The sequence below is a fragment of the Acomys minous genome, assembly GCF_964271855.1.
Source record: "Acomys minous genome assembly, chromosome: 3".
Taxonomy (NCBI): domain Eukaryota; kingdom Metazoa; phylum Chordata; class Mammalia; order Rodentia; family Muridae; genus Acomys; species Acomys minous.
The window spans coordinates 69,148,242-69,172,895 of NC_140485.1; the positions used below are offsets into that span (position 1 = coordinate 69,148,242).

Below are 24,654 nucleotides of genomic sequence, written 5' to 3' on the forward strand. Positions count from 1 at the left end.
TGAGACAGGGTTTCTCGTGTAGCCTTGGTTGGTCTGGTCTCTCTTTGTAGACCAGGCTGGCCTTGAACTCAGAGATCCACCTGGCTCTGCCTCCCGAGTGCTGGGATTAAAGACGTGCGCCACCACACCCGACCTAGCCAAAGGAATATGAAGGAGTACTGGCGGCTCTGTTTTTTTGAGGTATCTCCTGGGTGTCTTGATTTTGTTGGGCAGGCCATGGAGAGGTATCTTCTGGGCATAAAAGCAACACCCCTGCCTGTGTGACCACTTCTTGTAACTTGCTTTATCATTTTCTCGTTGCTGTGACCACATATGTGAAAAGCAGCCGAAGGAAGGTAAGGTTGATTTTTTTTTTTTTTTGGCTTCCATCTGGAGGGGATGTAGTGTGCCATCCTAGGCGGCCTGGTGGTCGGCAGTATCATCTGTGTTGATGGGAGTGTGCAGTTGGGCTCCTCACAGCCACAGCTCCTGGACAAAGTGTAGACAGGAAGCAAGGCCTGGTTCAGAAATGTCAAAGTCCACCCCAGGTGACACATTTCCTCAAGAGGCCTAAAAATACCACAGCCCTTACAACAGCGTCACCAGCTGGTGGCCATGTGTTGAAACATAGGAGCCTGTGGGGATTTTTCACATTCAAACCATGGTCATGGCCTTGTCACCAGGGCTTTTGTTATGAAAAATTGATGACAGCTCCCAGGTGAAGACAGGTGATTGCCACACAGCTGTGGCAGGTGCCATCAGGCCCTGTGGGCCTTGGTCTGCTTTTTTGTTACTGTTTTTATTTTTGTTTTTAAAGAAAAGCCAGAAATTTAGGTGGTTTGAGGTTTTTCTCAGCGCCTCTCTCTCTCTCTCTCTCTCTCTCTCTCTCTCTCTCTCTCTCTCTCTCTCTCTCTCTCTCTCCCTCTCTCTCTCTCTCCCTCTCCCTCTCCCTCTCCCTCCCTCTCTCTCTCTCTCTCTCCCTCCCCCCCCTCTCTCTCTCCCCCTGTCTCTGTCTGCCCCCCTCCCCCCCCAAGACAGGGTTTCTCTGTGTAACCCTGGCTGTTCTGGATTCTCTTTGTAGACCAGGCTGGCCTTGAACTCAGAGATCCACCTGCCTCTGCCTCTCTGAGTGATGGGATTCCAGGTGTGCACTGCCGCGCCCCACATGAGGTTTCTCTTTTTGTGTACTTGGCACCAAGTTAAGAATTCACACGAACGATATGAAGAGAGACTGAAGGAGGAGACAGGTAGCTTCTAGCAAAGGAAACACTAACGTTGTCACCTGGAGTTTGGCGGCAGAGTCACTTGTGACTGTGACACCTACACGCCCGCTCCAAGTGGCCCAGGCCTCCTTGACAGCTTTTCAAACATGGACCTCTGTATCTCTTTCAGATCCTGGCTCTACAGAGAGAACGGCCCAGAAGCGGAAGTGCCCTAGTCCTCCACATTCCTCCAATGGCCATTCGCCCCAAGACTCATCCACAAGCCCCATTAAAAAGAAAAAGAAACCCGGCTTATTGAACAGTAGCAATAAGGAGCAGGTAACCAAGTCACTGCGAGTGGCTTCTGTTCCAGTGGGATGGAGGCCAGGTGGCAGTGGTATAGCGTAGGTTAACGTAGCAGGCTGCCTGGCTGCCGGGGGCACTAACTAGGCCCTCATTTACATGAGAGGCAGCTCAGAAGGGGTCTGTGCAGGAATTCTCAGTGGGATTTCAGATCTGTTTTGAGGACAAAGGACAAAGCTGTGAGCCAGGTTGTGGGGGGGGGGGTGTCTGGTGGGGGTGGGGTGCTTTTCCTTGAGTTAGTTTTTGGTAGTGTCGGGAGTTTTCCTTCCCTCTGAGCTAAGATATCTGCCAGAGGGGGCTGCGTGGGCCGGGAGAGCATTTTTCTCATCTGTAAAATGAAGGCAAGCGGGGAGAGACACTTGATTCCAGCTTTGGTCATGGGTCACTGTCCCCTTTCTCTGCACACAGCGCCACCCTCCTGGCAGCCTGTGCCATCGACTGTATGGAGGAGGTTGTTCCATTTGGGTGTTGTTGTCTAAAGAGTCTTTCAGCTTTACGTCTCTGGTGCAGGCTGGGTAGTCTTTGGGTGTGAGCTGACGAGAGGCCCGTGAATGGGTTGGATAGGATGGATGCCTGTGTCGCTGTGACTGAGTCAGTTCCGGCATTGTCTTCGGTGTCGGGCCCCTTCACCCACTCTGTGCCTTATCGAGAGTGCTGGAGTGGGCTCTGGGGAGTGAGGGCTGAATCAAGCAAGATGGCTGGCTTTATGGGCAGAGGTCTCGCAGTGGTTAAATGCCTAAAGCCTCGAGTATGTATTTCTGAGCACAAATCTATTTTCGCTCTGAAAATTATATAGCGAGTGGCGAGCTCAGCCTTGGCTCTGTGGCTTTGGGCAAGTTAACCTCTTGTGTGCCGTGAGCTTTCTCATTCATTCATAAGATGAGGATTGTGATATAGCCCGGTCTAAGGGGGCTGTTGTGAGCATTAATCGAGCACCATTAATTAATTACTGATGCAAACAGTAGCGACAGAATTTGAAAAGGAAACCTGACTCCAGCAAGCTTGTTCTTCTGTGTCAGGGACTCAGAGGTGCAATCCTGGTTTGCCTGGGACCAGGCTGTAGCAGTCTTAAGATCTTTACACACAATAACCCCCCCAACCCCCCCTACCCCCAGTATCTGAAAAAGCCTTGTAGATCCACTCACGGTCTCGCATGGAAGTCATAGCCACATGTGGCTGTCTTGGACAAGAATGACTGAGAACTGAGTTTTCCATTTCATTTCATAAGTTAAATGGCTGCCCGAGGCGGTCTAGACAGCACAGAAGGGTTGTAACTATCTCTGGTAAAGGGAAGCGCAGAGGTGTGTTCCCTTCTCAGGGTCTGGGGGTGGGGTGGAGGGAGTGTTAGCTTGTGCTTACCTAGCTGGTGACATCCGGCCCCTGTCACCTGGGAGCCATCATAGCTAGTAGGAATGAAGAAACTATGGGCTATGGACATGGTTCAGTTTGTAAAGCACTTGTCTTGCGAGCATGAGGACCTGACCTGAGGCCGAGAAGCCCTAATACCTATGTGAAAATGCCCAGAGTGTTTGCTTGTAACCGCAGTGCTGAGGAGGTGGCCACAGGAGGCCAGGCTAGCCGGGGTGCATTCCAGGCTAGTGAGAGACCGTCTCAAAGGAAGTGGGGGCCCTCCTAAGGATGACACCTGAGACTGTCATCATCTCCTCTGGCCTCCTCACACATGTGCGCTTACATGTGCGTGTCCTTGGGTCTCTGTGACTTAGCCATCTTCCTGTTAGTGGGTACCTGTGCCAGTTTTCTTTCCTCCCTTCCTTATCCACACGTTAAGGCAGTTTCCAAGCAAAGTTGTGGCTGTGTGCACCTGCCATCCCAGCACTCAGGAAGCTGGGGCTGGACTATCAGAGTTCAAGGCTAGCCTGGCTCCATAAATTAGAGGCCAACCTAGGCTTCACAGTGAGTTAGTGGCCAGCCTGTGCTATCTGCCTAGTAAGACCTAGTCTTATACAGATAGCAAAAGCAAATGATGGCAACCTGTCCCTAAACTCAGCTGTTTCAGTAAGACTTCAGCCTTGTGCTCGGGTGGTGTAACCTGTGGCACCTGTCTCTTCAGTGGCCTCAGATTGTTGTCAGTGTCCGTATTGCTGTTGACAGGGTGGGACACCATGGTTTCAGAAGACAGGGGAGCGGGGAGGGTGAAGAGACGCAAGGCCTGGGCTTGCCTCTGGGGACTGGTCGTCAGCAGTGGTTGTGGAAGGTGCCCTTAGCCTTACCAGGTCACATGACCTAGCTCCCAGCATCTAGGACACTCGCGGTGTAACCGGGTCACTGGCTTTCTCTTAGCGCTTCAGTTAGATCTTCAAGAGGGCTTTGGATAAGCACTAAGGTTGATTGGCAGATAGATTAGCCACACCAGGCAAAAAAGGCAGGCCAGCCTTGCCTCCACTGCTTGGTTGTTTCTAGCATATGGCATTTGCAGAAAGGGGCAGTTTTCATGCACTCTCTCAAAGGGATCACAATCATTTATTCATTTTGACATAGACTCTTAACTATGTAGCCTGGCCTGATTGGGACCTTGTCTTGTAGACCAGGTTGGCTTCATGCTCACCGAGACCCCCCCAGCCTCTGTATCTAGAATGCTAGGGTTAGAGGTGTGTGCCACCATGCCTACCTTTTGTTTTTTGTTTTTTTTGAGACAGGGTTTCTCTGTGTAGCCTTGGCTCTTTTGGACTCGCTTTGTAGACCAGGCTGGCCTCGAACTCACAGAGACCCACCTACCTCTGCCTCTCCGAGTGCTGGGATTGATTATAAGCAGGTGCCACTGCTCCCAGCACACCTAGGTTTTTATCTTATTTTTAAAAATTTTTATGCTCATTAGGTTTTTGCCTGCATGCATATCTGTGTGAGGGTGTCAGATCTTGGAGTTATAGACAGTTGTGAGTTGCCATGTCAGTGCTGGGATTTGAACCTGAGTCCTGGAAGACCAGTCGAGTGAGCTATCTCTCCAGCCCATGCCTGGCTTTTTTTTTTTTTTAAAGATTTACTTATTTATTACATATACAGTGTTTTACCTGTATATACCTGCACATCAGAAGAGGGCACCAGATCTCATTGTAGATGGTTGTGAGCTACCATGTAGTTGCTGGGAATTGAACTCAGGACCTTTGGAAGAACAGACAGTGCTCTTAACCTCTGAGCCATCTCTCCTGTAGGTCAGATTTGGAATTTGAGTGCTAGGAAGTTGTGAGCAGCCATGTAGGTGTTGGAAACAGTGTCTTGATGGCGAGTTTGACCTTGCTCCTTAACGGTCATTGAATATGTTTATGTTACCTGTGTGAGATCTGCCCGCGTGTATATATATGCTCCCTGCGCTCCTTGTGTGGAGGTCAGAGGAAGACATGAGACCCCCTGGAACTGGTGTTAAGGTTGTGAGCTGTGGCACTGGGAACTGAACCCAGGTTTTCCGAATAGTCAGTGCTGAGCCATCTCCCCATCCCCTTGCTTACTATTCTTACAGAAAACATCTGCGAGCTCCAGTGCAGATGAAAACATCCCTGGAGTGAGTGAATAGGTCTTTTCCATTTTCTTGTTAAGCTGACCTGGGGCAGGAGCCAGGGAACAAAAACATTTGCTCCGTAACCTGCAATTATCCCCTCGTGGCACAGGCTGCAGCCTGTGTGCTTTGCTGTAGGGCCCGTTCATATTTTAGACTCGTGGGAGAGAGAGAGAGAAATCAGAATCCATTTTACCTAAAATTGTTGACTTCTCTTTTTAAAAAACTTCCACATTTGGTATATTATTTTTGTGGAGGAGAAAACAGAAACCACAATGGAGGCATGTGATTGACAAGGTCCCTGAAGAGAGCAGAGTCACCTGGTTGCCCCTTTGGTCCTGAGGACACCCACTTGGGGTGAGGCAGGGATGGAGCCTGGGGGAAACATGAGCTATCAAAGAAACAAAAGCAGAAGCAAAAATGCCGAGCTGGGCCCTGGTGTCAGGTTAGGTTACCTGTTATATTTAATCCCTGAGTTTGGGCTTGACTTTTTTTTTTTTTTTTGCTATTGAGAGGGGGTATTGGTAAATTACAAGGCTGCCTTGAACTTGCAGGCCACAGTACATTGAAAATGTACCATTTAAAGAGTATGCCAGCCATGATATTTCTCCCTGGACACCGAGCAAACCACCCAAGCCTTTACAGTTAGTAGAACAAGGAAGCAACTGGTGGTCCAGGATGATGGAAGTGTTTGCTTAGAAGGGATGGTCAGAAACACTGATTCCAAAAAGCTCCAAGGCCTTCCCTGAAAGAAAGAGTGTGGAGCAACCAGACATCATCTGCAGAGCACTGACTTCTTCTCCTCCTAAAATTGAGGGAAGAATCTGGGTTGCCCTTAGCTCTGAGACCTTTGTCATCCTGGAGGCTCTAGCTATTCAAATAGAGACCTGGGGTGTGGCTCCAAGGGTAAGCTTTCTCTCACACACACTTTGTTTTGTTTTGTTTTTTTTTTTAAATAAAGATATTATGTACGTTGGTGTTCTGCCTCTTTGTCTGTCTGTGTGAGGGTGTCAGATCCCCTGGAACAGGAGTTATAGACAGTTGTGAGCTGCCATGTGGGTGCTGGGAATTGAACCTGGGTCCTCTGGAAGAGCAGCCAGTGCTCTTAACCAGTGAACCATCTCTCTAGCCCCCAACACTTTTTTTTTTTAATATATAAAAGACAGTGTTTCTCTGTGTAGCCTTGGCTGTCCTGGACTCGATTTGTAGGTCAGGCTGGTCTTGAACTCACAGTGATCCACCTGCCTCTGTCTCCCAAGTACTGGGATTATGGGCATGCACCACCACGCCCAGCGGGCCCAACACTTCTTTTTTTTTTTTAAATTAAAAACAAAGGGTAGGGGGCAAATGATAAAGTTCTGGGAGGGGTGGATATGAATCATAAGGTTCCCCTTCCTTTTCATGGGTCCTAGGGATCAAAGGTTACTTACGTAGGCCTTAGCCAGCTGGCCATCTTGTCAGCCTGTGCTTTGTCTTTTGAGATAGGGTTCCTCTCCCTAGGCTACCCTCAGTCTCACAGGCCCTCTGCCTCTGTGTCTGGGATTACACAGGCTGCTTTGCCTTTCCGTATTATTAGAATCTGCAGCATGTAGCCAGCGTGAGCTCTTGTTGGAGGACACAGTATTTTCCTGACAGGGAGCTTGTCTTTGTAAATGTGATCTCTCCACAGTATCCTTGGGTTTGATGAGAAGGGATCTTGTCCTCCTGTGGGTTTTGAAGGGCACAGAGCTGTTACTAGGCCATGTGACAGTCTCCACTCGGGCTACTTAGGGCTGCTTCTGCAGGCTCTTCTGTGTGCGGCTTTGCTGTGTTCTTGAATGACTTGTTCTAGAGCCTTGTTTCCTGGTACTGTCTCACAGGAGGATGTCTGGTTCCCACCAGTTGGCTTGCCCTTTCCTTTTTCTGTCATTGTTGGTTCTGATTAAGTGACAGGCTTCCTGGCAGGATGCAAATACCCTGCCCTGAGCTTCATGGCTTTGGGGAGTCTCTCAGAGATACATTGTGCCTTGGAGATAGACTTAAATAAATGAAGGATAATTTTCTGTGAATCAAATCTAATTGCTTCTACCCTCCAAATACCTACTATTTAAAGCACTCCAGGGCAAATTGCCAAACCTGTATCAGCTTTGTCAATTTGGACTGATGCATGTTGGGCTCTTCACTGTGTTTGCAAGTAGTGGCCGTGTTGCCACCTCATACCAATATGTTGGGACTCTTAAGTCCCAACTCCATTTTACAGATGAGAAAAATCGAGGTGGGGAGTTGGAAAGAGACAAGGCTCAGGTCACGCAGCTGGCTAATGGGGGAGTTAAAGGGGGAGTTACAGTGTGCACTCTAGTATGCTTGGGCCAGCTAGTCACTAACTCTTAGGCGCTGGCTCTCAGCATTTGCCCTTTTAACAGAGAGGCAGGTGGCCTTACCGGCTGCTACGCCAGCCACAGCCGTGTTTAGTTGGGAAACTTTGGCCACGTAGTGGGTTTGTGAGGTGTGTGATGTTGGTATGTTGTTCTTGATGTACTTGTGCAAATCACTGCTAAGAAACCACCTTTGTTTTGAAACCCCACTTGTCTTTCTTGCCTACATTTCAGTCAGAGCTAAGACATGGTCCGTTTTACTATATGAAGCAGCCACTCACCACAGACACTGTTGATGTTGTACCGCAGGACGGACGGAATGACTTCTATTGCTGGGTTTGTCACCGGGAAGGACAAGTCCTTTGCTGTGAGCTCTGTCCCCGGGTTTATCACGCTAAGTGTCTGAGACTGACATCGGAACCAGAGGGGGACTGGTTTTGCCCTGAATGTGAGGTTAGTTCCCGATGAACAAATTCATTACCTGCCTCATTTCCTCTCCTTTCTCTTTTCTTCCTTTTATTTAAAAAAAAAAAAAATTCAAATAATCCAAATAGAGGGAAAGAGAAATGTCTTGCCTCCTGCCTGCTCTACCCTGGCCAACCCCTCTGGGGACCCGCCGCCTCTGCGCTGGCTGCAGTGGGGCAGCTCTTGGAAAGACGTGTCGCCGCCTTGCCTGTCCCTGCTTCTTCACGAGCCTTGGGAACGCTTTGAGACCTGCCGCTGTGCGTCTGCTGCTTCTGCCGTGAGCGCCTTGGAAGGGACCTTGTAGATCTGTAATGGTTGACGCCTTTTTGAAAAGATCCCGTGCTGTTTCCTCCCCTCCTTCGGCTTTGACTCAACAGTAGCCCTGGCTGGAAAGACCACTCTGGTGTGTGTGTGTGTTCCACGTGGTAACTGTCCCATTCTCTTTCACGCAACAAGTATCTCTCCAGTGCCTGTTAGGTATCGGGAATTCAACAGCACATTCGACAGAGTGGATAACCTCTTCTTCTTCTTCTTATTTTTATTTTGGGCAAAAGAGGACAAAACCTGAAAGTTACTTGTAATAGAAGGTGGAAGAAAAGTAGGAAAAAAAAAATGGACAGTGGATGGGAAGAAGAAGTTGAGGCTTTAAGATAAGAGCCCAGGCCTGGGAAGGTCACACCGAGTCGAGGAGGATCCAAAGGGGAGGACATCTGGGCAGAGGAAGCTGCAGGTTCTGGCTGCAGCCATGCAAGCTAGGGTGAAGGCAGCTCACCCCACGTCTCACCAGCGGCGAACCCCTCATTAAGCCGACCGTTCCAGCTCCTACTATTCCTCGAGGCTCCCACTGTGATGCTCTCTGCACTGCTGAAAACAAGAATGCGGTTCACACAAATCACTCCATGTAGACCATCTCTGGGATTGCCACCGTGCACTGAGTTAGATCCTGAGGAAGCTTCCTATGTGTGAGAGGAAAGCATCACCCCGATGTGTATAGGGGGGAGAAACCCAACCCAAGGAGATGCTTACAGTACCACTCTTTAGTGGAGAAAGGAGAACAAGAAGAAATACGTGGAAAGAAAGTAGACTTGAGAACAGATGACGATGACATCGAAGGGGTGTTCCGCCTCTGTCACAGCAAAAGCTGGCTGACGGCTCCCTGGGGTTACTCCAGACAGATGTGCTTGGTCTGTACTGGCAGTTCTCTGTGTTCAGAGCTGGCCTCACTTCCCCATAGGTTTTTTTTTTGTGGGGCCTTGAGCCATCACCAGTTTTCTTCCGTCTTCCCTCAGTCACCAAACAGAGATAGGCTTGCCTTCCCTGCAAGCAGTGGCCGGGTTGACGGCTATCCGAGCCGGCAGAGTTCATGACCAGTCAGTCCATGGTTGCGGTGGGGGGGGGGGGAGCAACCAGTGAGGTAGGGCTGGCCCATTTTCTTGGAGCCAAACTTGCTGTCTCACTATAACGATGATGGCTTCTCTGTGGCGCCACACACCATGGCTGCTGGAGGCTCAGGTATCTTGTGCGGATAGACAATGGCCCAAGAGAATGGTTAACCTCTCCTAACTTCTCTTTTATTAAGCGGAAGATTTCTCCGCCCACCTTCCCCCCCCCCCCCCCCCGCACTCCCTCCCCTCACCCCCCCCCCCCCAGTATCCTCCAGCTAATTTGCCCTTGGGCTCTTTGGTCAGCATTGCTCACCAATTTCTCTGTTGAAAAAGCTTGACTGGGGCTTCTTATGTTGCAGTAACCAGTCCCTGCCAGGAAAGGGGGTGGAGCAAGGGTGGGAGGGAAGGACAGAATGGCAGGTGGGCAGGCGACTCCCTGTGTGTAGAATCCGGATATATAGTACTCTGAAAGCAATCGGATTCACGCAAGTAGATGTGCTTGCTCTGTGTGTAGGTTGGACCCTCAGTGTCGTGTCCCCCTCCCCCCCATGAGTTGGAAAGACAGCTGGGAAAATGAAGTGGAGGAGTCGGCTGGTGCACTGCGCACCGTTGTCACTTTCTGAGTGACTCTGTGTGGCCCTTTCCTTGACAAGCAAGCACACTGGGAGTTTGTTGGAAGGCCCCAGAGATGTGACAGATGGAAACTGATTCCAAATTAATTGGAGAAAGTGTCGCATCTCTCTTTCTCAGACGGGCCAGAAGAGTCCCTGGCATCTTAGGATTTGCTATTTTTGTTGTCGCGGCCACATAATCCTCAGAGTCCCCGAGATCTGGTACGAGGCTTTTGCAGCAGTCTGGTTACAGTTGTTTACCTTGGTCTTTTCTTTGATAGGAATCTCCCAGATGAAGTGACAGTTGTGCAGTTGTGAGCCTGGTGTGGTGGCGCATACTTGTGAACCCATTTGGGAGGCTGAGGCAGGGGAGTAAGAGCTTGAGGCTAGCCTGGGCTACGTGAAGAGAAAAGAGGAAGGGAGGGAGGGAGGAGGAAGAAAGGAAAGGGAGAAAAACAAAAGGTAAGGAATGGAAAAGGGAAAGAAAAGAGAAAGGATCAGCCGGGCATGGTGGTACACATCTGTAATCGCAGCACTCGGGAGGCAGAGGCAGGTAGGTGCTTCTCTGTGTGTTCGAGGCCAGCCTGGTCTACATAGTGCAATGGTCTTAAAACAAGGAAAAGAAAAAGGAGAGGTCGCCTCCTGCAGGATGTCCTTGGGGCATGGAGACTTGTGTCCCGTTTCTCATTGGCTGACCCCTCCCCTGATTCTTCTCCATGGAGCTCTATCTTGCTGTACCAGCAGCTGCTTTGAGAATGGCTGTGCTAGTCTCCTTCTCAGCCATAGCCCAGGGCCCCAGGAGGATGTGGATGAGCACACATCCTGTGTGACAGTTCCTTCCAACCACTCTCTGGTGGCCTTTCTTTTCACAGTTAAAAAAAAAAAAGATTATTTAAAAAAAATTTTCCCTTTGTGTAGCCCTGACTGTCCTAGAACTCACTCTGTAGACCAGCCTGGCCTCAATCTCAGAGATCCACCTGCCTCTGCCTCCCAAGTGCTGGGATTAAAGGTGTGTGCCACCACCGCCTGGCTCACATTCAATTCTTAAGACCCAAAGGTTACAATCACGCCATCTTCCCAGGTCCTGATGGGACCATGGTGCCTCCAGCAGCCTCAGTCTTTTCCTGACACAGTGTATGTGGATTGGCGACTTAGAGATCTCTGCCCCGGATCCAGTCCATGTTGGTCTGGTAGTTTGGAGACCTTTCTAAGAGCAGAATGGGAATTGCTTTTTACATATGAATGCATTAAAAAAAAAATAAAAATAGAAGGAGAATAACTACATTGTCAGTAACGGCTTTTTTTCCCCCTAACGGACCTGTGTGTGTGTGTGATTTTTGACTTGTAGAAGATTACAGTAGCAGAATGCATCGAGACGCAGAGCAAAGCCATGACAATGTTGACCATTGAACAGCTGTCCTACCTGCTCAAGTTTGCAATTCAGAAAATGAAGCAGCCAGGGGTAAGAGTATTCCCGCTGCTGTGAGCCTATTGACGGCGGTGGCGTTTGTTCTGTTCCTTTAATGTCCTACGCGTGCCCCAGTGGCCTTGGCTTTTCACAGACAGACACATTCCGGGGATCTTCCTGTTTGTCCAGACATAAGATACGATATGATATTCTGTCCTGAAAGAGTTTATTCAGGACACAGCAGAGAGTAGGGCGTGGGTAGGGGGGACTTAGAAGATTCTGAAAAGCCGTGAGGTCAGACTCACAATGGCCAAAACCCCATTGTCCACTCCAGGCCTTAGTGAAATTCTGTGAGAGCAGAGTACAGCCCAGTGTAGTGAGGCTGAGCCAGGGAGCTCTCCATGGTGGGTGAGGCTGTAAAAGGGGGTGGGGGTGGGGTTCAGGCAAGGTGTGTACCTCACAGCAGTGCCCTCCTGAGAGACCCCACTATGCCAGCACTGCTGTGGTTGGTATGTTTACTATGATGGTTTCAGGAAGATGTGAGAAAAATGCCTCTTTAATTTTGGGGGGGGGGGCTGGAGAGATGGCTCAGCAGTTAAGAGCACTGACTTCTCTTCCAGAGGACTGGGCTCAATTCCCAGCAGCCACATGGCAGCTCACAATTGTCTGTAACTCCAAGATCTGACACCCTCACACAGACATACATGCAGGCAAAACATCAATGGACATAAAATTAAAATAAATAAATTATTTAAATTTTTTTTCTTGGTGGTAATGGGTATTGAACCCACAGTGTTGTGGATGCTGTAGGTGAGTGAGCTGTACCTATCCCCAACCCAAAAATATACCATGTTTTAAAACATAATATTTAAACCCAATCTTGGTGACACATGCCTATAATCCTATCGTCCTAGCACTTAGGAGGCAGAAGTTCAAGGCTACCTTCATCTCCTTGACAGGTTTCAGTCTAACTATGGCCACATAGCAAGACTCTGGTGTGGACGCATCTTAACACCCCCCCCCCCACACACACACACACACTTTGCCTCAAGACATTAAAATGATCCCTTACTGCATTTTTCCTGCAGATGAAGTGAAGGAACATTTGGGCAGGGTCCCCTCTTCTCTGTTTGCACAAAGCATCCTACAGTCTAGTGAAATTCATGTTCTAAGTGAAAAGAGCTCTGAGTGCTCACCCATTAATCTCTTTGAAAAGGAGCAAAACCATGGCCAGTGGGCTGTCCCAGCAGAAGATGCTTGCTGCAAAGTCTACTGACCAGAGTTCAACCCCCATCCATGCCTGTGCTCTGTATGACTGCCTCAGGTTGTCCTCTGACCTACACACACACACACACACACACACACACACACACACACACACATCACCTCACAGGCTTGAGCCCACACACATACAATAAGTAAAAAAATTAATAAAAGCAAAACCAAGACCAGGCTTTTGCTTTGAGCTCTATTCTGAAGTCTGTTTGTTACATGGGGGAAAGAAATCCAGATCCTTCCAGTTGGCTGTTGTTAAAACGGGAAAGCATTTCCCTCTTCAGTCCCAATCAGTGGGAGTAAAGTGCATAGCTAGAATTTGGTACAAAGGAAAAAAAAGGAACTTTATATTTTGACTGTGGAGTGATTTTTGGGTTGAATGTGCTTCTTGATTCCTTTTGGTCTAAACTGGGCCTGCTAAAGACGGTTTATAAAGGGACCATCTAGACCAGATCCTAATCTATGTTAGGCAAGTCTCAGTCACTGAGAATGATATATTTTTATGTTTCTCACCCTAAATCATCTTTCTAACATCTTTATTTATTATTTTTCTTGTTTTTTTTTAAAGATTTATTTATTTATTGTGTATACAAGATTCTGCCTGCATGTGTGCCTGCATGCCAGAAGAGAGTACCAGATCTCAGTATAGATGGTTGTTAGCCACCATGTGGTTGCTGGGAATTGAACTCAGGACCTTTGGAAGAACAGCTAGTGCTCTTAACCTCTGAGCCATCTCTCAGCCCTCTAACATCTTATAATAGCCAGACTTTCATTCTAGGTGACGATAGGCCAGTGTCCAGATAGCTATTCAGATGCCTTGCTTGAGTATAAGTTATTGTTAAGCCAAATCTTTCAGTCTTTTATATTTTGAAAGGGGCGTGCATGTGTGTATGCATGTGTGTGTGCCCGTGCGTGTACATAGGTGCCCAAGGATGCCAAAGGCATCGGATCTCCTGGAGCTATAATCCCAGTGGTTGTGAGCTGCCCTGTGTGGGTGTTGGGAACCAAACTTGAGTTCTGTGGTATAAGAGTAAGTGCTCTGAACAACAGAGTCACATAGTCAGCACCTCTTTCTTTCTTTCTTTCTTTCTTTCTTTCTTTCTTTCTTTCTTTCTTTCAATTGATTTGGTTTGGTTTGGTGTTTCTGGTTTTTTGATACAGCGTTTCTCTGTGTAGCCTTGGCTGCCCTGGACTTGCTTTTGTAGACAGGCTGGCCTCAAACTCACAGCGATCCCCCTGCCTCTGTACCTCCTGAGTGCTGGGATTAAAGGTGTGTGCTACCACTGCGCAGCTAGCACCTCTTTTTAGCATTTTTAAATTGAGAAGTAAATATCTACCACTCACACTAACCATTTATTGCCCCTTAAGTGAATCAAGATCAAAACAAACTCCATCAGTCTGCCCTCTTGAGGAAGGAACAGAATCTCGCTTTGTAGGTTTTCCCCCAGGTCACACTCAGTGCTCATCCTTAGGGGACATTTTCTGGTGAAGTAACTTCTCAGTACCACTTTACCCTCAAGGCAGTTTGTGCTGGGGTGTGGACTACACAGTAAGTGTCTGGTAGAGGTCCACAGCGTGTTGTAGTTGTCAACCTTGAAGGGAGATGGCAGGGGGTGTGCACTGAAGTCAAAACAAATAACAAAACCAGACACATTCCCAGGGGCCCAGGGTTCTATGTAAGAGAGCAGAGTTAGGAGATGGGTCACCTTGAGCTTTTTGAGGTCACCTTGTGAAAGTGGGTCTGGCTTTAAGCATCCTTTGCTGGGCATGCATGGATTCAGAGCAGTGACGGCCTTTTGCCTGTGCGTGTGTCTCTTTCTCTTACAGACAGACGCATTCCAGAAGCCCGTTCCATTGGAGCAGCATCCTGACTATGCAGAATATATTTTCCACCCCATGGACCTTTGTACCTTGGAAAAGGTTGGCCTCTATCATAGGGACTGGCCATGGTAGCACAGGTGTGGAGCCTGCTGAGGCTCTTCCCTCCTTCCCCTGCCAAGCACCAGTTCTGGACATCAGTTCGATAGCACTCCCTGACTTGCGTGACCTCCTCCGGGCGGGGGCAGGGTGGGGCGTCTCAGGGGATTGTTGAGATCCACTGGCAGTGTTTTTGAGGGTTATCCTAGCTTCTGAGAATTAGTGATTTGATTGATTGGCTCCTCACTTCCTCCTTCTGAGGTGCTAATGAGAGCAGCAGGAAGGAGGAAGAGAAAATGACATGTTTGGAAACCTTCAGATTAGCAGTAAAAGGGGCTTTCTTAGAACCGACTTCACTCGGCCCATCAGGCTGTTTCTTTAATGCCTGAAGGTGGTTTGAAGAGTTTGTGCTAAAATTCCGTGGTGAAAACACACTTGAAACACTTCAATTGAGCACACCTTCCTGTGCAGATTTCCCGGCTCAACAGCTAAATATGTTGGAAACACATCTGTAAAGGGCTGGGCCTTGTTTCGGTAAGAAAACAAAAGTACCCACAAGGAGGAACATGATGTCATCATTGTCTGCAGTGGCAGTCCCCCCCAAAGCAGTAGATCACATCAGCTTTGGAAAGTTGCACAGACCTCCTATGGTGGTGTGCTGGGGAGAAAACATTAAACAAACTACAGGGTTGGAATCCTAGCTTCAGGCTGGAGTGAGGTGTCTTCACACTGTCAGACCTCAGTTTTCTCCTTCTGTCAAAACTTCACTGGCCTTTTTGTGAGATGCACGTGACAGCGTTGCGTGGCTTTATTTTTCGCCGTATCCAGCTGTATGGAGTGTGCCTTTCATTGGATGACGCTGCTGGGGAAATGACAGCATTTTCAAGATGAGACTGTTCAAATCCCCGTGCTAACTCCCAGTGCGTTTTGTAGGGTTATAGATCTTGAACCTAATAGCACCCTGGGATATTTTTTTGGAGAGCACTGATTAATCCAGCAGATGGCTCCTGTGAAAGGTGCGGGGGACCCAGGTGCTAGCACTGCTGCCTGTATAGACTCCAATGGTCATTATGGCCTCTGGCTTCTTCTCCTAGAATGCAAAAAAGAAGATGTACGGCTGCACGGAAGCCTTCCTGGCTGACGCCAAGTGGATCCTGCACAACTGCATTATTTATAATGGGGGTGAGTAGCTGGGAAGGGGGGGGGGTTCCCAAAGAGGAGAGAATGCCTCGAGCATGGCACAGTCTCCTGCCCTTTGTTAAAACTCAGGTTTGTTGGGCTGGAGAGATGGCTTCTCTAGTAAAAGCTCTGCTGCTCTCTCCGACATTATGCGCTTGGCTGTCTGGAGTCATATGTACATTTCCCACCCCCCACGTCCCCACCCCACAGAATTTAAAAGAATCTTAACTATAACATAAGGCTTACGTGGCTGGGAAATCTGAGTTGCCGTTTCCAGTTCCTGTCTAAAAGCCAGGTGTCACAGCACATGTCTGTCACTCCAGCACTGGGGACTCTCCAGAGTTCTCGGATCCGTGAGTTGCAGGTTCAGTGAGGGACTCCAGTCTCAAAACACTTGGAGGTCGAACCTCGAATACACTTGATACTGAGCTCTGGTTATCAGAGCATTACAAATAGTAATGAGCTCAGGTGGAGGCACGGAATGACCTGCTCCAGCCAGCCTGGCCAGTGCGGTGGGGTGGATGGAGGACGGAGGATCGCACAGGGCTGCAGATGCTGCCATTGCAGACTCCTTCCTGCTTATTAGGTCCCGTAGCTATGTGTTACGTGTAGGTATGAATAAGTGCATATTCCTGTGGGCGACTCTGTGTGTGTGTGTGTGTGTGTGTGTGTGTGTGTGTGTGTGTGTGTGTGTGTCTGTGGCCTGAGGTCAACCCCAAGTTTCCACCTCAGAAGCCATCCACCTTAGTTTTCTCTTTTGTCTTTTGGGACAGTGTCTCAGGCTTGGGCTTGGCCAATTAGGCTAGAGTGACTGGCCTGTTGAGTATCCTTATCCTTTCGAGGCCAACACTTAACAGATGGAGCTGGCTTATCATCCCAGCAAATGTACAGTTTCTGAAAATACTGTCAGGACCAAAGAGAAAGAGAGCACAGCCCTTTGGCCATCTTGACCCCTGCTTTAGTGCAGAGGGGAAACGCTTGGCGTTAGCCCGGAGGGTGGGGGCGGGGCGGTTGTGGCAGATGCTCAGCTCATTAGCTAAGAGCTCCAGGAGGGGCAGGGACTCTTGGTTTCAACTTAGTCATTAAGTAAATGAGACCTTTCTCAGCTGTTTTCCTCTAAAGCTTTTGGTGAAGTCTCCGGCAGGCACCAGACGCTCCGTTTCCTTCTTGGGTTGTGTTCTGGGATTTCAGGGCCGAGGAAGGCTCCTTTCTGCTAATTATAGCCTTGGAGTACTTGAAGTACCTCACCTATAGGGAATTCCCACCCCAACTGCTCAGATGGAAGATGATGGCCAAGCTTGGTCCTTGATAGAGCAGTTTTAGCCATTAAATGGTGAATCTTGGGGGGAGGGGCAAGTTAAAGCATTGGCTAATGCAAGTGTAATCGAGAGGCAGCCGGCTCGCTGTTTGCCTTGGGAATAATCTCATTTTCTTTTATCCTTAGGAAATCACAAGTTGACGCAAATAGCAAAAGTCGTCATCAAAATCTGTGAGCATGAGGTATGTGTCTCTTGGTTTCTTGTGGGTGGCTCCTAGAGGCACGGGGCGGGGCTCAGTGGGTGGCTGCAAGGACTTTTGTCATGTCATCACTGTGTTGTGCACAGCATCTTGTCCCTTCAAGCACATGAAAGCAGGAAAGAGGGGACCCGGATGTTAAAGGAGCCCCTTAGTTCAGCAGTGAAGGTGGGGGTAATTTTCAGCCTGAAGTTGGGGCCAGCTGCGGGGGAATCCTGGGACTTGCAGGGTGTCAGTTGGCCAGTTTTGACCTTGGCCCCCCACAGTTGCTATTGAGTCGGTCCATGAGGTCATTCACAGTTCATTCCTTTTTGACTTAAGAAAGTCTCTTATCTCTTTCTCCACTTACTGATGGATTGATTGAAAATAGAGTCTCATATGTAGCCCTGGCTGGCCTTCTTGAGCTTGCTGTGTAGATCAGGCTAGCCTCTGCCTCTGTCGTGGCAGGAGTAAAGGTATACATTGCTACGCCACCACCCCTGCCACATTGCCTGGCCATGGTGGTGGTTTTTTGGTTTTTGGTTTTTCTCTCCTCTTTTCCCCAGTTTGATTGTGTGGTTCCCAAGCATGAAATTCCTAGATAAAACAGCTTAGACCTGGCGTCAGGGGATTGGACATCTCTGCTAGTGGCTGGCTATTTTCTGACTCCTTTTCAGAACAGCTGTGGTAGTGTGGATACCAACCTGCAGGGGAACTAGATGGCAGTGTGTGTGTGTGTGTGTGTGTGTGTGTGTGTGTGTGTGTGTGTGTGTTCTTCTAGTACAGGAAGTGCTGGGCTTTTAAAAAGATATATTTGTTTCTTTTTATTTACGTGTAGTATGGGTGCCTTTGTGTTTACACGCACCGTAAGCATACAAATGTGTGAGGGGACCAGAGGACAGTCCTCCTTCACTGGAGTTACATGTAGTTTTCAAGCTTCCTGAGGTGGGTGCTGGGAACTGAACCCAGGCTGTCCCTTTAACCTCTTGAGCCCACTGCACGAGCCCATCTAAATTAAAAAGTGTACACGTGTCTATTTCCTCCATGCGATCATGGGGCAGGACCGTTTTACAATCATTCTTGTTTGCAGCAAGTTGTGATTGTGTGCTAGGAGGAAGTGCACCACCACCCCCCCTACCCCCCCCCACCCCCCCCCCACCCCCCGCCCCGGTCTCATTCATTTCCTCACTCAGTCCCCAATTCTTCTGGCTCAGGAAGGATGGCATGTGTACCACAGGATGAAAATGTCTCAGACAACCTGCTACATACACAGCCCCTGCATGACACCCGGAGGCAAAGAGCAACACAATACTGCCAGCACTGGAAGATAGTAACTGTTACTGTGTTGAGGAGACTCACATAGGCTTTGGAGTTCTGCTGCCTGGGTTCAAATCCCTGCCCCTGACTGTGCCACCTCGAACTCTAGGTTATTTGCATTTTTAGGACTTCATGCTTGTCCTCAGTACTTTAAAATGAGATGTCAGCAGTCTGACCCTGTCCCAGCCGTGGAAGACTTAGACAGGTTGTGTTCAAGGTGGTATGGCCACAGGATATCTTAGTATGCTGAATCTGTGGAGTTCGCTGCTGTGTAGATTCCGTGACTGCTGATGAGGTGTGGGCCTAGCGTCTGAGGCCTTTTCCTGAAGCCTCTGGACTAGTGAGTGGCAGAGTCTAACTTCAGGTTGAGGCTGTTGGTTCTAAAGTGTGTTGTCTTATCTATCTGAATGCACCATCTTAAAAGGTATGCTTGTACTCCAAGGGCCGACCCAGGAGAATCCCAGGCCTTGCTGGCCAGTCAGTTTAGCCAAACTGGTGAGCTCCAGGTTCAGTGAGAAATCCTGTTTTAATAAGGTGACTTCAGAAGATACTGTTGTTACCCACTGACTGTCTGTCTGTCTGTCTGTCTGTATCTCTCCCCCTTCCCTCTCACACACACAGGAGAGAAAAAAAAAAGAAAATTATTAAGCAAACTCTGTATGCACTACTATGAACCTACAGTCTCAGCACTTGGGAGGCTGAGGCAGGAGGATCCCCTGCTCATTTTGAGGCCAGCCTGGGCTACCTGATGAAATTCTATTGCCCTCTCCCTGCCCCCTAATACAGAAGAAGACAATCTGACCTTGAAATAAAAGTACAAGCACTGAAAAGTTATCAGGGATTGATTGATTAGGGCTGCTAGGCCTGAGGCTCCCTGAGGCGCCCTGAGGCTCCACACTCAAATGTCTCTTTTGCTTTGCAGATGAACGAAATTGAAGTGTGTCCAGAGTGTTACCTCGCTGCTTGCCAAAAACGAGACAACTGGTTCTGTGAGCCCTGTGTAAGTTGGACGCGATTCCTTCGTTTCCATTCTGGAACTTGGGAGTCTTCGGGGAATACGAAGATGGCCATCTCCAGGGCTTTCTGAAATGACTTGTTCTGAAAAAGTCAGGGCCGAGAGGAACCAATTGGGTTTGGGGAAAACCTCTTGGACCGAACCGGTTTTGGTCCCGAGTTAAGCATCCGGGTAACTGGGTTGACGTGGCAAGTGGGACGTGGGTCATAGGATGTGTCAACTGTGTCTGCAGTTTGCTGTGTCACTTTAAAATCAGTTTGGTTCCTGTTTTAAGACCTTTGGACATATATCCCTGGAGGACTTTTTCAGTCTCTCCAGAGAGATTGCTGATACGGGACGCAAAGCTGCCCTCATGGAATTGCCTTTCTCCCGCACTGTTGGGCACTGGTTAAATCCAATATGTCGTTTTTTGTTTTGTTTTGTTTTGTTTTGTTTTGTTTTTTGAGACAGGGTTTCTCTGTGTTAGCCTTGGCTGCCCTGGACTTGCTTTGTAGACCAGACTGGCCTCAAACTCACCTGCCTCTGCCTCCCGACCGCTGGGATTAAAGGCGAGCGCCACCACGCCCGGCTAGTGCAGTATGTTTTAAACAGTAGCTCTCAGCCTTCCATACAGCTCCTCACGCTGTGGTGAACTCCAGCCATAACATTATTTTGTTGCTATTTCCTAACCGGTCAGCTTTGCTACTGTTGTGAATCATAATGTAAATAAATAAACATCTGTGTTTTCTCATGGCCTCAGGCGACCTGAGACCCATAAGTTGAGAACCACTGTTTTATAGAGTTGTGTGCATTTGTGGGGTGGAGGCAGTGTGGATGAGAGAGAGGCAGGGTGGAGGGTGCCAGAGGGCAAGACAGGACAAGCGACCATTTAAACATAGCTCAGGCCCCTTCTTGCCCTCTGGAGATAAATATCTGTGTAGCCACAGCATCCGGGGTGGGGATGGGGCGGGCAGCAAACGAGTGTGTCTCCTGTAGCTTCTCACCTACATAGCCCTACATTTTTGTCCAAACTTAGCACAGAGTAGGTGGTGACTGCTTCTGTAGTGCCTAAAGAGGCGGATCCTCTTAACTTGAGGGTCATCCCAGGACCCCAGCCCGATTCTATTCGCTCTTTCACCTTTAAGCCCCGCCCCAGCTCTGTCCTGGCTGCACACCTGCCCGGGGACCACCTTCCTCAAGGGACCTTTACCTGCAGCTGCTGTCTTCTCACGCATGGCTTGTGTCCTAGTTTGCCTTCTGATATACTGTGATGAATGCCATGGCCAACCTGGGGAGGAAAGGGTTAATTTCATACTCTAGTCCATCATTCAGGGAAGTCAAGGCAGGACCTGAAGCCCACGCCACAGGGGAGAGAGCTGCTCACTGCCTTTACTCTTCATGGCCTGCTCAGCCCTGTGTTAGTCAACCCAGGACCACCCACCCCCCATCAGTCATCAATCAAGGAAATGCCCCACAGATTTGTCTACAGGCCAGTCTGATGAAGGCCTTTTCTGACTTGTGGGTTTCTCTTCCCAGATGATTCTAGAGTATGTCAAGTTGACAGAAACCTACCCAGCACAGGGTGTGTTCCTTGCTGTGTCTCCCGCCTCCCCCCCACATTCAAATTACCTTTCAGACTTTAATGTGTGCATTGCTGCCTGATATAATGCTAACCCTGCATTTTGTTCTTCTTCTAGAGCAATCCGCACCCTTTGGTCTGGGCAAAACTGAAAGGGTTTCCATTCTGGCCAGCGAAAGCTCTGAGGGATAAAGACGGTCAGGTTGATGCCCGTTTCTTTGGACAACATGACAGGTGGGAGTTTCAAAACAGGCTCTGAATGGAACTCTGGGTAATCGCATCATTTATTAAAGGTGGTGGAGGGTCTGGTGTCCGATGTTTTGAAAAGTGAATTCTACCTTTTATTAGTGGTGACTATGGTTATTGTTACCCTTATCATCATAAAGATTTGGTTTTTTTCTGCCCAGCTTGGGGAGGGGTGGGCCCCATTCTCTCTCTATAGGTGTGTGAGGAATCTCCTCTCCGGTTCTGTTGACGGATCTGGCTTTGGGATGAGTTCCATGGCTGTGTGAAGTGTTGCTGTTTGATGTATAGTTATTCATTTATTTTGTTTTCTGGAGTAAATTAAACCTCTGTGCAAATTGCTTTTAAAAGTATTTGCTTTCAGGGACCGGAGGTAGTTTCCCCAGATTGCCGCTAAATGATGCTCTTAGCATTAGATGGAGTTGTTCCCCCCCACCCCCTTCCCCCTGTTTCTAAAATGGGAAATGACAGGGGGGGATGATGTTTTGACAGTCATGGGCCTCCTCCCCAGCCTCCCCGCCCTCCCCTTTCCTTCCTGCACAGGCTGAATGGAGCTGTGGAGTTATTCTAGCTAACAGCAGCTCCCTTTGCCTTGGCGCCCTGCCTGCTCGTGAACAACAGGTAGTCAGAGACACCCTTCAGTGTGCTCCCTTCCCGCAGCCTGCCTTCTGACTAAATGAAGCCGAGACTCCTCCAGAGTCTGCCCCGCCCAGCATTTTGAGAAGATATATGAATGCCTAGGAGAAAATACAATTAATTTATTTATTTATTTATTTATTTATTTATTTATTTATTTATTTATGTGATATCAGCATCTGAAGATAGAGCTTGCTTGACTTACAAACCAAAGGCGGGGGTGGGGTGGGGTGGGGTGTAATCTCGATTTTAGTTAGATTCAGTTTAGTTTTGTTTTAAGGCAGGGTTTCTCTGTGTAGCCCTTAAGAGATGGACTTGCTTTGTAGACCAGGCTGGCCTGGAAGAGGTTCAGCTTTTTTCTTTCTTTCTTTTTCTTTCTTGGTTTTTTGAGATAAGGTTTCTCTGTGTATCCCTGGCTGTCCAGGAACTCACTCTGTAGACCGGGCTGTCCTTGAACTCACAAAGATCTACCTGCCTCTGCCTCCGGAGTGCTGGGATTAAAGGCGTGCACACTACTGCCAAGCTCACCTCTCCCCCACACCCTTCCCCCCCCCCCCCCCAGGGGCCTCATATAACCCAGTCTAGTCTCAACTTGTTTTATATTAGGAGACTTCCTTCTTCCACCTCCTGAGTGCTGGAGTTACAGCACCTTGACACCTGGGAATATGTTGTTGGGGGTCAGACCCAGACTTCTGCATTCTAGGCTAGCCCTCTACCAAGTGAGCTCTCTCCCCACCCTTCCGTTCCCGTTCTGTGGAAGTCATCCTGAACTTCAGCGCTTCCTCAGGCTGTTTGCGTGCTGCAGAGCAATAGCGAGCGGGCAGACACTGCTTGGCTCCCTATCTGTAGGGAATGCTTGTTTGGAAGACACTGGTGGACCCGGCTCGGGGAGCAGAAGCCAGTGGAGGGCTGTGACTGAGAAGCTGTGCTGTAGTTGAGTGGTTCAGACTGGGTGCTGGCTCGGAGGAGAGGAGTGTAAGGATTTGCTTTCTTGTTTCCAGAGCAGGAGGAGCTGGCGCCTGGCTTCCCTGACCCATCTCATGACAGAACACTTGAGGTGTGGTCACCATCTTAAGGGGTTGAGAGTCTTCTGTGGGGCAGTAGCGTAGACTTACCTACCCAGATGCATGTTATTGTGTGACACAGCAGATGTCCCTATTTACCAAGTGGACCCAGAACCAGGAGCTCATGGTTCCGATCCTGCTGTGGCCACCCTGCTAACCTGCCACTGAAAGTGGCCTTGGGGACAGGCAGGCCCCATCCTTGGTCCTGGGAGCCGGCCAAGAGCAGGCCTTCGCTGTTCGCTTGCATGAGCTCTGGTCCTTCTCAGCACCTTCAGTGTTTTCACGTGGAAGGGCCAGGGTGTTTCCGTTGCCGGGAGCTTGCGTGTGCATTCTCCCCAGGGGAATTAATTCTTGGTTCTGGGTGAGCACTCTTCTCTCCCCAGACAGGGACTTTCGGTTTCTCATGTAGCCCTGGGCTGTGCCAGGGACTTTTTCTGTTTTGTTTGTTTTGTTGTTTGAGAGACGAGGTCTCTCCGTGTACCTTTGCCTGCTCTAGAACTCCCTCTGTAGACTAGGCTGGTCTCAGACTCTGAAGAGATCTGCCAGTCTCTGCTCCCCTTATCTTTGGACTGCAAGTGTGTCATCCCACCTGACCCTAGACGGAGTCTTCTTCTTTTTTTTTTTTTTTTTTTTTAGGTTTTTCGAGACAGGGTTTCTCTGTGTAACACAGTCCTGGCTGTTCTGGACTCGCTTTTGTAGACCAGGCTGGCCTCAAACTCACAGCGATCCTCCTGCCTCTGCCTCCCGAGTCTTAACGTCAGCCTAGGATGGCTCATCCACAGGCTACTGTGCTAAGATGTGGGGAACTGTGTCGTAAGGATCCACGGCAAACATACAAGGGTGCCATACTGTCACGTCACTTGGTAGCACCAAAGCGACAGTATCGACATGTGAGCTGGAGTCTGGTGAGCTGGGACATGTGAGAAATGTCCCAGAACCCCACACTGGGATCCTCAAGTTGATCTGCTTGAGAGTGAGCCTACAGAGCCTTAGGGCAGAGGCCATTTGGATTGTCTGCAGGCTTCCTCTGTATGCTTTTTATCTCTTTAAAGGATTGTTTGTTTGATCTTAGACATATGTACCATGACCTAAAATTGTAGGAAGTCTTATGTCAAATGGTTGCAAGGCTTAAGAAAACTCCCTGCTAGCCATCCTGTGCCTCCTGTGTAATTGAGTAGGCAGGTTAGCCTGGAGCAACTGTTCCTCCCGTCTCCGCCTCCTGAGGGCTGCGCTTACAGACTACCCCATGTGCCCAGGCACCAGGCATTTTGCCACCCTTAGAAGGAACTGCTTTCACTTCCGTCTACGTGATGAGGAAACTGAGGCACAGAATGCAGTTCCTTGCTCCAGGGTCACTCAGGGCACCTAAGGCTATTGTGTCCCCAGCACATATGGGGAGCTGCTCACTCTTGGCACCCTGAAGTGGGAGGCTTGAGGGTTCCCGCTTGTAGCCAGGCCTTGTGCGGACCTTTTCGTCTGTACAGGGCTCCTTTCTCATGCCTCACTTCCTCTTCAGATGTAGGAAGTCAGTGCCAGCTGCTGATGTGCTATAAAACGCCATAGAGTTTTCCCATTGCTTCTCTTCAAAGGCCAGGGAGACCAGAAGAGCTGGGTCCAGAGTCCTGTGTGGGCGCTTTGGTCATAGCTGGGCAAGACTCTTCTCTTCCCCAGCTCTCGC

At 49.1% G+C, this 24,654-nt stretch overlaps 1 protein-coding gene across 24 annotated transcripts in view; it reads left to right on the forward strand.

The window, feature by feature from the left end:
• Window positions 1-24,654, forward strand: part of ZMYND8 (zinc finger MYND-type containing 8) — a 115,896-nt gene that overhangs the window by 47,147 nt on the left and 44,095 nt on the right. For 19 of the 24 annotated variants that reach the window (XM_084775062.1, XM_084775046.1, XM_084775064.1 and 16 more), the window contains 8 exons: window positions 1,372-1,520; window positions 7,644-7,862; window positions 11,219-11,332; window positions 14,381-14,473; window positions 15,565-15,652; window positions 17,094-17,149; window positions 19,383-19,460; window positions 21,152-21,267. In XM_084775062.1, the coding sequence (XP_084631188.1) occupies window positions 1,372-1,520; window positions 7,644-7,862; window positions 11,219-11,332; window positions 14,381-14,473; window positions 15,565-15,652; window positions 17,094-17,149; window positions 19,383-19,460; window positions 21,152-21,267 (913 nt within the window). Of the gene's footprint in view, window positions 1-1,371; window positions 1,521-7,643; window positions 7,863-7,893; window positions 9,059-11,218; window positions 11,333-14,380; window positions 14,474-15,564; window positions 15,653-17,093; window positions 17,150-19,382; window positions 19,461-21,151; window positions 21,268-24,654 lie in introns of those variants that run through there. The other 5 variants (XM_084775058.1, XM_084775055.1, XM_084775063.1 and 2 more) reach the window with 2 other exon arrangements.